Below are 15,026 nucleotides of genomic sequence, written 5' to 3' on the forward strand. Positions count from 1 at the left end.
TAAAAAGAATGCTTTTCTCAGTGAATAAAAACGAACAAAATAAAATGGTCACTGATCTGAGCTTATTTTTACACCCAAACGCTTGACACTCTGCATCTTTAGGGTTGTTTACAACAATTTAGAAGCGAAGTGTCCATGAAATCCTCAAGCCAAGTCATATTTGGAGTCGGTGATGTTACAATTTGTACTCAGAGCACAATATTTGAACCTCGGAGAGAGGAAGATGGTAGCACCCAGGGACATTGTTTTTCTTTTAAAGTAAAATTTGTATATAGTATACAGGTACAAATATAAACAAGTGAACACTCAAACATGTCTTGTATGGATATTATCTGTCAGTATAAAGGAGTTTACTTTTTTGGCTTTGGTTTGGCTTTAAGTTAGGTCTGGTACACACAAGAGGATTTTAAACTCTTTGCCAATTTCAGAACGTAGGAGACCACAGACATAATGACAGATTTAACCGATTTTTAATATTTTAATCGCAAGAACCCAGACACTTGGCGATTATCGAACTCTGAATGAGTTCAGAGTGGCCATTCCAGGGACTTCTGATTTCATAGAAACTCACTCGGAAAAGTTCGAAGAAGTTTTTCAAGCTTGAAGCACTTGGAGTGGCTGAACAAAAAAAGCCAGAGCTCTTTGAGGGAAAAACAACAACAACAACAACACACTGAATACAGTAACCACAGTTCCGCCCATGACCAATCACTGATAACCACTGGTTGTCTCACCCTCTCACGCCTTTGTTTTTTGTTTCAAACTTTCTTTTTGGAGATATTACATTTTAACCCTCTGGGGTCTGAGGGTATTTTCTGGCACTCTAATGATTTTGGCATGCTCTGATTGTGTTGTCAGTTTCAACAAGTCTAAGCAGTATTTTCAAAGTCATATGACTTTTTTGTATTCAGCACAAGTTCAGCTACAATAATATCTATGTAGTATGTATGTCATGATTGTACTTTTAAAAAATAACAGATAAATGAAGATGTTGTAAAAAGCAGTTTTAGAACTGTGTTGGAATGTGTGAAAAAAACATGACCTTACCCATTGCGACAAACCGTTATGATCACTTGAGGTGATTCTGTTCAATCTTAGGAATGTATCAAGCACAAAAACTTAAATCTAATCCATTGATTTGGACAATAATTGGCCGTCAAAAATTTTTATGTCCTATTGTTAGTGGGAGGGGTATTCAATGAGAAGGAAAAAAATTCCATTCCATTCAATGAGAAGAGTGAAAACCCCTCCCACTGTCATCTCTTAATCCCATCAGGTCAGTTCTCAATGGGTAAGGCAATGTTTTTTCACACATTCCAACACAGTTCTAAAACTGCTTTTTACAACAGCTTCGTTTATCTGGTATTTGACTTTCTTTTGGTATTTGACTCTATTCAGTGTGTCTTGAAATGAACTCTTGTACTATTTTGCTCAGTTCAGAGCCACAGCCAACTCTGTTACTCTGTAATTTTACTCTCTAAACTCAAAATAGAGCAAAATTAACTATTTTTGAGGAAAATACTTTTAACTCTGGAAAAATTGCTCAGTTGTTTTTCCTGTGCATGCACTACAGCGCACACATATCAACAGATATGCTCATAATAAATAGAAGAAATATTTACACATACTCGAGTTGATCTTTGGCTGGATCGAGTCGAAGTAAAAAAAAAAAGGCACCGCTCATCATCAATGTCGCAGTTCTCAAGACTGAATTGAATCGCTGTCCTGAATCATGAAATGAATCACTGTCTTAAATCATCCGAAGCACATAAAATCCGCATGCCATCTCGCAACAAGTTTTACCTCCAAATAGTCTAAACTATGGCTGACCAGATTTTATCCTGCTTACGGAGGGCAGTCCCACTGCGAAAGAGAAACCAATCAAAACCGAAAGAGTGAAAGTGATTATCAGTCGGTTACCATGTGAATAGTCTTTTATGAATGCGTAAGCGGGCGCTCAGCATGCCGACTCCAGTGTGACTGAGTAAGGTGACAAGTTTTATGTTTCATCTAATTTAGGTAATTTAAAAACTATAATATTATTTGGCAGTGGGCACATAGGAAAGTGTAAAGTATAAAGTTTCTGTCAATATGTTTATCATGCCTGTATGAAAAAAAAAACTCGCGGAGATATTTATCTAAATACATGACCTACTCATTCTAAACCTGTTGAGCGTTGCCAGCGAAGCTCTCGACCCCAAAGGGTTAAAAGTACTAAAAGCGAGGAACGTTTTCCTTCATGGCAGTTGCACAGTTGTTTGGACTCAGATCTATTTAAACAACGAGGGACACAGCGTTGTGGCATGTTGAGATGATGAGGCTGTCAGGTATGCAGGCGACGGAGTTTTATTCAGGCAGTTCTACAGACAGATCCAAAACATGAGGCAAAAGGCAAGGTAAAAAAACAGGCAAGGATCAATCAATAGACAAACAGCATAAACTAGGCAATGACTAATGCAAGAAACCAAAAAACAAGAAACAGATCAGAAACCAAAATAACAAACGGGAATGCAAAGGCTTAATATGAGCAGATGTGTAAACACTGACAATACTTCGCAATGTGGTTGAAGCTGTGATCAGGAACAGGTGTGTGAGTGTCAGTAGTCTGGTGACTGTGAACGTGTAGGTGCACTGGAGTGTAGTCCATGATAGTCATGTTTGAAGTTGCTTTGCACTGTGGGAAACGGAGTCCTGAGTGCTGGTAGGTGCATATGCGATAGAGGCATGGCCCCAGAAATACGGTTGTTACGTCACGGCTTAACAAGCAGATTATGCAAAGAGGTTGCATGTTGTAGAATTGTAACTTGGCTGTCAAGTTAAACCTCCATAAGTTTTGGGGGCAGAGTTTTGTGGATATGAATGGAAATGGGGTAGGTTCAACGAGTAAAAAAAAATTTTTAAATCTTATTCAACTCTACCCATTTAACCGTTAGAGACCTTTTTTTTAACAAATCTTACCTAATGCACCTTTAATGACATCCATATCAGTGTTCATCATCAAAATGTGCAAAAGTTGCTTTATGATCAAATTAACTTCGAGTTGATATTTGACTTTATACGTTTTTCATCAACATGTTGGTCTATTTTCAATTTGGCTGAAGGTTTTCAAACAGTTTTGTTCAATTTACGTATAGTATCAACAATGGGAGCTCTTGCTTATGCTGCATTCGACTTGTCAGAAGTAGTAATTCACCTGGTTGGAATGATGAACTTCTGAAAATATGGTAGCTAGCTAGTTGTGTATAGCTAGTTGTGCATGTTTTGAGAGAACACTAAAGGGTTGTGTTTGCTCGTTGTTGGGTTTCACTGACTATACCTTTCATCTTTGATCTTTTGTCTGTATCTCGTGTGGAAATGCACTAGATGAACCTTTTTCAATGAAGGCTTCTGACAGCGTGAGAGAAACGGATCCTCTGTTTGAAAACGGGCTCATTCCTACAGAGTTAATGCAGAGGGGCAACGCCAAGACACACGAGTGTCCAGAGTGCAGTAGAGTATTTGGGACTACATACGCTCTCAAGAAGCACTTGTTAACGCACCAACCGAAGAGATCTCATGTCTGTAATATCTGCCAGAAAAGGTTTAAACGGCATGATGACCTGTGAGTGGAACTTACTATCATTTATAGCTAAATAAAACAAACTCTGAGCAACTAACACATCGCTACCTGTTATTCTTTATAGCACAGGCCATATGACTCGCCAGAAAAGGAAGGATTATCGTTGCTCTCATCTTGGTTGCCAGAAGATATATTGTGGCTACCACTCACTAAAACGACATTGTGCCATGCGACATGGTACATACCTCCTCCCTCCATCCTCCCAACCCAGTGCCCTTAACAACCAATCACACCCATCTTTATGGGAGCCTCCAAAGCTTGCTACAGTGAAAGATAGTGCATCAACCTCAGCTGACTACCATTCTTACTTCCCTCCAACCAAACCTCATTCCGTCTTTCCATCTGAGGATTTTACCAGCCATGGAACCAGTTGCAACAATTGCACTTCGGCAACAAATCTCGACTTGAGCTGCAACCCCAAGGACCCCAACATGTTCCAAGTAAAGCTTCCTGTGAGTTCTCCGTCTTGGATCCAAGCAGCAGACTTGTCAGCATCTCATAGTATGGTGACATCAAACCACTGGGCATCAGCCTCAGGTCTTGGGGGTAGTGTGGTAGACCCAGTAGAACCAGAAACTGTCCATACATGGGAACATAACTTGGATTTTTTCATAACAAACCTCCAAACACAGAAGGAGGCACCATCTATCCAACCTAGCAAGGAGGTAACTGGCACCAGACCGGGTAGTGAGTCATCTTCAGCTTACCCCAGAAGGAATCAACCCATTTTGTTGAAGATTAGTATGGGACAGTATGAACCTCAGAATAAGCAGCAGGCTCCACTCATAAGTGGAGAAACATCATGCTCTAAATCAAACATTGTTAGATCATCAACACACCAGATAGAACCCATCATTCCTCCTCTACCTCCCACACCCAAGTCCAAGACCAAGAAGAAGAGAGTACAGAAGATCTTGAAGGCTTCCAATATTCCTACCCCTCCTCTACCTTCTCCCAGACCCACTACTCAAAGGCGGTCCAGACCCCACCCTGCTTACCTTGTTTCCCCCAGCCAGGTAGCCATGGCATCCTTTAGTAAAGAGCGCACCCTCTCTGACACACTCAAGGTACTGCAATTGCATGCACATTTCTTTCTCGACATGGATAATGTTCAGATGGTTTACAATAAGCTTCAGAATTATTGGCACCCTTCATGTAAATCAGAAGAATAGATCTGTTGTTTCTACAAACTATTTTCAAAATTATTGGCACCCTTATTAATACTTGGTGAATTATCTTGTGATTTCTAACAAGTAAAACCTCTTTGTATTTCCCATGCTTCTGGAAACTGATTTTGAAGGAGGACAATTTGCATTACAGTTAATTTTTAATATTTTTAGTGTCAATAATGTTTTTATCCCCTGCTGGCCGAAAGGCCCGAAGGGGGATTATGTCGTGGCAATGTCCATCCATCCATCCGTCCCGGGAAGAGTGCTCACCTTCTGAAATCAGTTTCTCTCACAATTTTTGGAGGAATTTCATGAAACTTGGCAGGATTCTTTGTTATATGTCGGTAATACGCATATTGTAATTTGATTAAATTGGGTCACATTTTACCAGAGTTATGGCATAGTTGCCAGCGGGGGATATTGTGCTCTCAGAACACTCTTATTGTCTATTCTCCTGAAGAGTGCTAATCATTCTAAGTGTATAAAAGAAAGAAAGAAAGAAAGAAAGAAAGAAAGAAAGAAAGAAAGATGATTTGTATATGCAGATCCTATAGCCTGTACTGAAGAGAGTGGATAATTCAGTGTAGTTTTATGTGTCAATCCACTGCACAGGGAGGAAGCACTACTGCAGTGACACGAAATGGAAGAGAGTCTGGTGAAAAGTCAGGATTTGTGTCTTATAGGGAAAGTATATTTACAACCCCGATTCCAAAAAAGTTGGGACAAAGTGCAAATTGTAAATAAAAACGGAATGCAATAATTTACAAACCTCAAAAACTGATAGTGTATTCACAATAGAACATAGACAACATATCAAATGTCGAAAGTGAGACATTTTGAAATTTCATGCCAAATATTGGCTCATTTGAAATTTCATGACAGCAACACATCTCAAAAAAGTTGGGACAAGGGCAATAAGAGGCTGGAAAAGTTAAAGGTACAAAAAAGAAACAGCTGGAGGACCAAATTGCAACTCATTAGGTCAACTGGCAATAGGTCATTAACATGACTGGGTATAAAATGAGCATCTTGGAGTGGCAGCGGCTCTCAGAAGTAAAGATGGAAAGAGGATCACCAATCCCCCTAATTCTGCGCCGACAAATAGTGGAGCAATATCAGAAAGGAGTTTGACAGTGTAAAATTGCAGAGTTTGAACATATCATCATCTACAGTGCATAATATCATCAAAAGATTCAGAGAATCTGGAAGAATCTCTGTGCGTAAGGGTCAAGGCCGGAAAACCATACTGGGTGCCCGTGATCTTCGGGCCCTTAGACGGCACTGCATCACATACAGGCATGCTTCTGTATTGGAAATCACAAAATGGGCTCAGGAATATTTCCAGAGAACATTATCTGTGAACACAATTCACCGTGCCATCCGCCGTTGCCAGCTAAAACTCTATAGTTCAAAGAAGAAGCCGTATCTAAACATGATCCAGAAGCGCAGACGTCTTCTCTGGGCCAAGGCTCATTTAAAATGGACTGTGGCAAAGTGGAAAACTGTTCTGTGGTCAGACGAATCAAAATTTGAAGTTCTTTATGGAAATCAGAGACGCCGTGTCATTCGGACTAAAGAGGAGAAGGACGACCCAAGTTGTTATCAGCGCTCAGTTCAGAAGCCTGCATCTCTGATGGTATGGGGTTGCATTAGTGCGTGTGGCATGGGTAGCTTACACATCTGGAAAGACACCATCAATGCTGAAAGGTATATCCAGGTTCTAGAGCAGCATATGCTCCCATCCAGACGACATCTCTTTCAGGGAAGACCTTGCGTTTTCCAACATGACAATGCCAAACCACATACTGCATCAATTACAGCATCATGGCTGTGTAGAAGAAGGGTCTGGGTACTGAACTGGCCAGCCTGCAGTCCAGATCTTTCACCCATAGAAAACATTTGGCGCATCATAAAACGGAAGATACGACAAAAAAGACCTAAGACAGTTGAGCAACTAGAATCCTACATTAGACAAGAATGGGTTAACATTCCTATCCCTAAACTTGAGCAACTTGTCTCCTCAGTCCCCAGACGTTTACAGACTGTTGTAAAGAGAAAAGGGGATGTCTCACAGTGGTAAACATGGCCTTGTCCCAACTTTTTTGAGATGTGTTGTTGTCATGAAATTTAAAATCACCTAATTTTTCTCTTTAAATGATACATTTTCTCAGTTTAAACATTTGATATGTCATCTATGTTCTATTCTGAATAAAATATGGAATTTTGAAACTTCCACATCATTGCATTCCGTTTTTATTTACAATTTGTACTTTGTCCCAACTTTTTTGGAATCGGGGTTGTAAATGATTTGACTTCTGACCATTTTTATGGATAATATTAAAATATTATACACAGATGAACTATTTTAGCATGAAAGGGAAAGAATAGGGTGCCTGAAAAAAAGTTTGTATAAATATTTCCAGAAAAAAAAATTAACTGACTACATTCAATTGTATAGCATTGGTTTGGTTTGGTTCTTCCTCAGGACATATCTAAAATACCCTCCGAGCAGGCTCGCACAGTCCTCTCCTTCATGTCCACAAACCTCCTACAAGATGGATCAACAGTTAGTGGACTCAGCCTCCTCTATCTTGTTACAATCTTACAGAATGACTCCAAAACTCTAATGCAGAGGCCATTTTAGTGTCAAAAGATCCTTTCGTCTCAGTGTTACATTTCTACAGGTATTCGCATCATCTGATTTCTTTTTCCTGCGACAGGGTGGGAGAGTGGACATGGCTGGTGATTACCAGGCAGACCAGGAAGTCCAACTTTCCCCACTAGTCATCCCAGTTTCTGTCCCTGTCTCAGGCAAAGAAGCCCCGTTCAACAAAGCCTCTGGACATACAGTAAAAAAAAAACCTTTTATTTCTATCTTTATATTTTGTTAACTTTGTTTTGTATTGTGTTGGGTCAGGCTAATTAAATTGGTGAATACCCCCAACATTATTGCCATTTTTACTGTATAACATGATATACAGTGTCTTGCAAAAGTATTCATCCCCTTTGGTGTTTGTCCTGTTTTGTCGCATTACAAGCTGGAATTAAAATGGATGTTTGGGGGGTAAGTACCATTTGATTTACACAACATGCCTATCACTTTAAAGGTGAAAATTGCTGTTTTGGTGTGACACAAACAATAATTAAGATTCACCCCCCCCAAGACAATACTTTGTAGAGCTATCTTTTGCTGCAGTTACAGCTGCAAGTCTCTTAGGGTATGTCTCTATTAGCTTAGCACATCTAGCCAGTGGGATTTTTGCCCATTCTTCAAGGCAAAACTGCTCCAACTCTTTCAAGTTAGATGAGTTGTGTTGGTGTACAGCAATCTTCAAGTTATGCCACAGACTCTCAACTGGATTGAGGTCTGGGCTTTGATTAGGACATTCCAAGACATTTAAATATTTCCCTTTAAACCATTCCAGTGTAGCTTTTGCAGTATGTTTAAGGTCATTGTCCTGCTGGAATGCAAACCTTCGTCCCAGTCTCAAACCTCTGGCTGACTCAAACAGGTTTTCCTCCAGAATTGCCCTGTATTTAGTCCCATCCATCATTCCTTCAGTCCTGACCAGCTTTCCTGTCCCTGCAGATAAAAAAATATCCTCACAGCATGATGCTGCCACCACCATGCTTCACGGTAAGAATGCTGTTCTCAGCTTGTTGGGTTTGCACCACACGTGGTGTTTCCCATGATGGGCAAAAAGTTAAATTTTAGTCTCATTTGACCAGAGAATCTTCTTCCATGTGTTTGGGGAGTCTGTCGCCTGCTGTTGGGCAAACTCAAAATGTGTTTTCTTAAGCACTGGCTTTTTTCTGGCCATTTTTCCATAAAATCCCGCTCTGTGGAGTGTACGACTTAAAGTGGTCCTATGGACAGATACTCCCATCTACGCTGTGGATCTTTGCAGCTCCTTCAGTGTTATCTTTGGTGTCTTTGTTCATCTCTGGTTAATGCCCTCCTTGCCTGGTCTGTGAATTTTGGTGGGCGGCCTTCTCTTGTCAGGTTTGTAGTGGTGCCATATTCTTTCCATTTTGCTATAATGGATTTAATGGTGCTCTGTGGGATATTCAAAGTTTGGGATATTTTTTATAACCCAACCCTGATCTATACTTCTCCACAACTTTGTCTCTGACCTGTTTGGAGGCTCCTTGGTTTTCATGTTGCTTGCTTAGTAGTGTTGCAGAGTCAGGGTCCTTCCAGAACAGGTTGATTTATACAGATATCATGTGACAGATCATGTGACACTTTGATTGCACACAGGTGGATCTTAATCAACTAATTATGTGACTTATGAAGTGAATTGGTTGGACCAGCTCTTATGAAGCTTTCATACGAAAGGGGGTGAATACTTATTCACACTCCAGATTTCTGTTTTTTCATCTTGATTATTGTTTGTGTCACAATAAAACAATTTGCACCTTAAAGTGGTAGGCATGTTGTGTAAATCAAATGGTGCTAACCCCAAAAAAATCCAGTTTAATTCCAGCTTGTAAAGCATTACGTGTAGTACTGACTAGCCTGACACACCAATAGATCTCCCTGCAGATCGAGAAGCAGCAGAATGTCAAATGTCTGTCCAAGAAGTCTCGTCATCCCGGTCGTCTTTGGAGCTTGAGCACACCCAGCCTGGCGGCAAGAGGTTACCCGAGTCAGCTGCGTTCACCCACCTACCTCACCGACCATCTGCTGAATTTTGATCCACCTCCCTACACTCCCCCTCCGATGCTAAGTCCGTTACGCCCAGGAACAGGGCTCTATTTCAACACCCTACCCCAGTACCAGCCTTGTCTTCCCCCACCTAGCATCTGTTCCGCTTCCCTGGGTGGGTAACGAATATAAAAGGTGGCATTTGTTTCTCACTGACGTCATAGTAAAAGTTCTCTTCTCTCCAGATGGTAAAGACGGGATCGCTTTAAAATTGGATAATACAGTCGTCAACATAGAACCGTGAGTCACTTCTACCATCGCTGATGTATTTTATCAATCGTTCTTCCACATGATATTATTCTGTTTTGTTCTTTATATAGAAAGATCAATGTGGGTTCACGGTTCCAGGCTGAGATCCCTCCACTGCGCAATCCTTTGCTTATTCTGTACGATGAGCACCCTGCTCAGCTCGTCTGGGCTCCATGGGGAGATCTGCCTACTAATCCTGAGACACAACAGAAGGGTTTGTATCCCCCAAACTCAGACTTAGAATAACAACTCAAAATGAGTTGATTTTATTCTCAAAGATCTTTTGAGTACCGGTTTTTACTGGTAGCAGCAAAAAGGCTCGTTGACTATTTTCACGTTACCCATAATGCTTTGCACCTTGAGGGTAACCAAAATATAAACAAACTGAAACAACACGGCGTCGCACACTCATCTCATCTCATTATCTCTAGCCGCTTTATCCTGTTCTACAGGGTCGCAGGCAAGCCGGAGCCTATCCCAGCTGACTACGGGTGAAAGGCGGGGTACACCCTGGACAAGTTGCCAGGTCATCACAGGGCTGACACAGACACAGACAACCATTCACACTCACATTCACACCTACGGTCAATTTAGAGTCACCAGTTAACCTAACCTGCATGTCTTTGGACTGTGGGGGAAACCGGAGCACCCGGAGGAAACCCACACGGACACGGGGAGAACATGCAAACTCCGCACAGAAAGGCCTTCGCCGGCCACGGGGCTCGAACCCGGACCTTCTTGCTGTGAGGTGACAGCGCTAACCACTACACCACCGGCGTCGCACACTGACAGTAATTTTTCAAATTTAAATCTCCCTAAAACCTTCAAAGAAGTGTCAAAACTAACGAAACCAAAGCTTAAAGAAACCTGCAAATACTGTTCTGTGGACTTCAAGAAATCAGTCGGTAAAAAAGCGCTTGTAAATATTGTATCGAATGCTTTGAACATCTCTACTTCAGGTGACAGTGAGTCAGTAGCCTTCTTCGTCTGTCAGCGCAGGTGTTCCAACAATTACTGACCTGCACACGTTAAAAGATTGACAGAAGAGTTGAGAAAGATCGACAGCGATCATAGAAGAATCCACAATGAAATCGTTTTTACTGGGTGCTGATCAGTGGCGGCTGGTAGTCTTTCAAACAGGGGAGGCTGGTCGGTTATGATATTTCCAGATTTTAAAAGAAAAAACATCAATTTTGCCCATACTCTTGCCTCTGATCTGGCTGATTGTTGGCAGCGTCACAAACTGTGAATTAACAGGTTCTTTTGGCCCATTAGCCTACTGTCCAATATACATGATGGTGGTGTTGGGGGGGTATATTTTAACATTTTATATTTTAAAATTGTGGCACGTTGTTTAAAAATTGATCATTATTGAAAGCAGCTCTTTGTCAGGAACCTCAGCAGTAACAGCAGAGTGTTCTGGAATAGGCACAAGCACTGACCTTGGGGAGCCAAACATAGAGCTGGGGGCCACACATTTCATTCAATGACACTTTCCCTATATTTTACTTATTTTGACTGAGAAATGTTTTATTGACAATTTTGATAACCCTTCACTTTTAATCCAGGTCTGTAGTGTGAAATGTTTTCGGCTGTGTTTTTGTTTAAAAATGTTTTCCAAATTGTAGCTGTGTTTAATTCATATCCAGAAAAACATATATTCCAATATAATATACTCAGCATAAACATTTTAAATAGATTCTATATTTTTGGTCCATCCATGACATATTACTAAAGTAGCCTTTTTACTGTTGTTGATGTGGGTCACTTGCTGTTAGCCAATTCACTTTCTCGTACCAGGAGAGCTGAACGGAACGAGTATTATTCCCTACCTTTTTCACCAAGTCAATTTGAGGCGTTGGTCTACCCTGCTCTTTAATTTTAATTTTTTCCTCGAAAGGAAGACTGGCAAATGGCTTCGCCAAAATTAAATCAGCAATGCTTGGCATCCGTGCGCAGCTTTCTTGCTAGCTGACTAGCCCCCTCAAGTTCAAGTTCAGTCACTCAAATAAACAAAATTTCTGGAACTAAGATAGCAAACTTGACAACACTATATTTACACTTTATTTACAATGAAAATATATACAAACTAAAAAAGCTGGTAGAAACCGTATGTAATGAATGAAATCGAAATGTAAGCCGATCTCTTACAATACACCACAACACTTGCGAATCCGCATGGGACTGAACTGAAATTCACCGCTGCCTGTCTATATTTGAAACGAGCTGTCAATCAAAGAAAATATCCGGCCCCTTTCACCAATCACCAGTCTCCTCGCGGAAACTGCCATGTCCCTCCCATGTGAGGCTGGGAGTCCGTAGGCAGGCATTTTCGCAGTATTTGTCCAATAACCGTCTTGCATTTTGAGATTGAAAAGCGCATCGCTCCCAAATGCCATTGAAGTCCACTGAGGCTGGGAGTCCGTGAGACTCCGTGGGCGGGCGTTTTCGCAGTATTTGTCCAATAATCGTCTTGCATTTTAATATTGAAAAGCGCATAGCTCCCAAATCCCATTGAAGTGCACTGAGGCTGGGCTGCATCGCGCTGTCACGAGGGGGAAAAACTCACGCGCACATTAAAGTTATAAGGGAATGATTTCGCACTGTAGTTGGGTTGAGCACGTATATTTCTATGATTCTGGATCTGAAATAGTAATGTTATAAGGTCGGCTATAACATAAGCCTAGCGCAATTCATCCTACACGATGTTCGTCATTTTTAGAGGAGGCTGAGCCTCCCTCGTTGTCTTAGAGCAATCGCCCGTGGTGCTGATTATGACGAGAAAGCCGTAAGAAAATACAAAACTCTTTGTGCATGGGAACACAAGCACGGAATCCACTCAATCAAGTCAGTACTGTAAACACAGCAGAACTGTCAAATTTATTTTTTCAGTTGACTTTGATTTCATTCACTCTGATTTTCCTGAAGCTCATATGCTAACAGATAATACTTTGATTGGCTTGTCCTTGTTTTTCTGTTTTCGCACTTTTTATGACTAAACACAAAGACAGAGGGGTTGTAGGCTTCGTGACTTAGATCATCAGGCCTTACTCCACCACTGAAGTGCGCAGAACACAGTTGGTGTAAAATTATGACGCCGAATTCTGTCGAACCACGCTTTTCGACACTTAGCCTCTTTAGGTATTCTATAAAACCTTAAATCAGGAAAAGTCGTTTTCCCTATGTGAATTTGAAGAAATGACTGAGGTTATCTCATCTCATTATCTCTAGCCGCTTTATCCTGTTCTACAGGGTCGCAGGCAAGCTGGAGCCTATCCCAGCTGACTACGGGCGAAAGGCGGGGTACACCCTGGACAAGTCGCCAGGTCATCACAGGGCTGACACATAGACACAGACAACCATTCACACTCACATTCACACCTACGGTCAATTTAGAGTCACCAGTTAACCTAACCTGCATGTCTTTGGACTGTGGGGGAAACCGGAGCACCCGGAGGAAACCCACGTGGACAAGGGGAGAACATGCAAACTCCACACAGAAAGGCCCTCGCCGGCCACAGGGCTCGAACCCGGACCTTCTTGCTGTGAGGCAACAGCGCTAACCACTACACCACCGTGCCGCCCCGACTGAGGTTATCTGACTTAGAAAACAAATCTGGTGCCTGGTTATCTCCCGAGGCGCAAAGCACTTTAGGTAATGTGAAAGTGGTCAATCAGCAGTATTAGGAATTGAGGTAGTGTGCAATTTTTTTTTTTTGCCAGTTACAGAATTCCTAGACATGTGCTGTTCCAGTGTGCTACCAGGAGGGGGCACAAACACTGAACTTGCACTTCACTGCCTGCATGAAGTCCAAGGAGACATTCTAGTAAGCTGAATACAGGCATTGAATTTGTGTTAGCCAGACACAGAGGATGAATTAACTCCTGTGGGTTGCGTTTTGTTTTTTTAAATATCAGGCTGCACTGGATTTGCTCTTAGTGAGAGGAGATTATCGGACTTCCTGCCACCCACTAAGTGACTATCACTACACAGGTATCAAAGTGGAAGAATCCATACATCCAGTGTTTTCACAGTATTTTGTAGCGCTCTACAAATTTGTCCATCGTCCCTCACTCCAGGATCTGACCACTGGACTACTCAGGAGATGAGACGCTTCCAGAAAGCTCTGAAAAATCAGACCAAGGATTTTCAGTTGATTCGTAAAGCGGTAAGACCATCAAAATGACATAAAGCTAGTGTTGCTACTCTACTTGAATGGATTTTTTTGTACAGTTGCAGACCAAGTCAGTGGCCCAGTGTGTGGAGTATTATTACACCATGAAGAAGTTCAAACGGCGGTGTAGAGGAAGAGAAAACACTGATGGAGCTGGAAGGAATCCTGTCGGTTTAAATATGACTATACATAAAAAGCCTATTTGTTAACATATGTACTGTATACATGAATGTAGTCTAGTCTAATTGTAGCATTATGAGATAATTATTGCTCTTGCTGGAGCTTACTGTAAATCAACACTTTAAAACATTGGGTTTTAGGAGTCTCGCAGTGCCACAAACGAGCAGTATGATGATAAAACCGAAGCCAGGAAATCTTTAAACACACCAAAGAGAATGCTCATCTGCAATTCTGCCAAAAACGGCGAACATACCTGTGAGGAGTGTGGCAGATCAGGAAATGCAGAAAACTCTGCTGTACGTTTTTCAATCTAGTACACGTTTTCTTTTGGTGTCATGAGGTTAATTATATATACGCACACACACACACAACCATAGAACATGGAAATCATTTTTCAGGTGATTATGAGGTCACAGTGCACGTATGAAAAGCCATCAGCAGCAGCAGAGAGATTTTTTTAATCATCAGGAGGTAAGGTTAAGGAGCAAACAAGTTAAAGGTCAGTTGGAGTCTTACCAACGTTACCAAAGATCTGTCCCCAAATCAGAACAGGGCTTCAGTTTGAACTCAAGCCGTGATCCCAAAGTTAAATACAAATATGTTCCAGTGTAATATCTGCGTAATGAACGATATTTTGAAAAGCCATGTTATAAACAACGTGAATTGTTAAAAGGACCTGTTTTTGTTCAAATGTCCAAGTTTAAGTCATAAATCAAGAGGAAAATACTTGCTGTTCAATACCAAGTTCTTTATACTTTTGGTACAGTAGTTTGCATATTTTACATTTTTAATGTTTATATTTTCCATTGTTTTGAGTTAAACTGATTGCATGATAGCTGAAACATACAGTATCAATTCACAAACAGCACGTCTCATACCCCTACTTGCGCGATCCCTGTCTGTTGTGACAGAAGTTATTGTTGCAC

General features: G+C 41.2%; 2 protein-coding genes across 2 annotated transcripts; both read left to right on the top strand.

Moving 5' to 3' along the window:
- Nucleotides 1-3,351: 3,351 nt before the first annotated feature.
- LOC132875677 (zinc finger and BTB domain-containing protein 24-like) lies at nt 3,352-4,465 on the top strand. Its single transcript, XM_060912626.1, has 3 exons — nt 3,352-3,601; nt 3,684-4,303; nt 4,446-4,465. The coding sequence occupies exons 1-3, from the start codon at nt 3,378-3,380 to the stop codon at nt 4,463-4,465; spliced, it is 864 nt and encodes a 287-aa protein (XP_060768609.1). The 5' UTR covers nt 3,352-3,377.
- On the top strand, nt 4,414-14,870 carry znf541 (zinc finger protein 541). The gene is made up of 9 exons (XM_060913124.1): nt 4,414-4,686; nt 7,509-7,637; nt 9,323-9,611; nt 9,682-9,736; nt 9,817-9,959; nt 13,469-13,572; nt 13,664-13,739; nt 13,826-13,914; nt 13,980-14,870. Exons 1-9 carry the CDS (start codon nt 4,642-4,644, stop codon nt 14,127-14,129), a joined length of 1,080 nt encoding a protein of 359 aa, XP_060769107.1. The 5' UTR covers nt 4,414-4,641; the 3' UTR covers nt 14,130-14,870.
- The last annotated feature ends 156 nt before the right edge of the window (nt 14,871-15,026 follow it).

Source organism: Neoarius graeffei, chromosome 28 (genome assembly GCF_027579695.1).
Source record: "Neoarius graeffei isolate fNeoGra1 chromosome 28, fNeoGra1.pri, whole genome shotgun sequence".
Classification (NCBI taxonomy): Eukaryota; Metazoa; Chordata; class Actinopteri; order Siluriformes; family Ariidae; genus Neoarius; species Neoarius graeffei.

What these genes read in the sequence shown, in the direction of transcription:
- LOC132875677 (XM_060912626.1), top strand. Translation starts at nt 3,378, where the DNA reads ATGAAGGCTTCTGACAGCGTGAGAGAAACGGATCCTCTGTTTGAAAAC. An exon ending in TTTAAACGGCATGATGACCT is followed by an intron (nt 3,602 to 3,683) that starts GTGAGTGGAACT and finishes TATTCTTTATAG; the next exon opens with CACAGGCCATATGACTCGCC. An exon ending in GGTAACTGGCACCAGACCGG is followed by an intron (nt 4,304 to 4,445) that starts GTAGTGAGTCAT and finishes AAACATTGTTAG; the next exon opens with ATCATCAACACACCAGATAG.
- znf541 (XM_060913124.1), top strand. Translation starts at nt 4,642, where the DNA reads ATGGCATCCTTTAGTAAAGAGCGCACCCTCTCTGACACACTCAAG. An exon ending in ACAGTCGTCAACATAGAACC is followed by an intron (nt 9,737 to 9,816) that starts GTGAGTCACTTC and finishes TTCTTTATATAG; the next exon opens with AAAGATCAATGTGGGTTCAC. An exon ending in TCCTGAGACACAACAGAAGG is followed by an intron (nt 9,960 to 13,468) that starts GTTTGTATCCCC and finishes TTTTTTTGCCAG; the next exon opens with TTACAGAATTCCTAGACATG.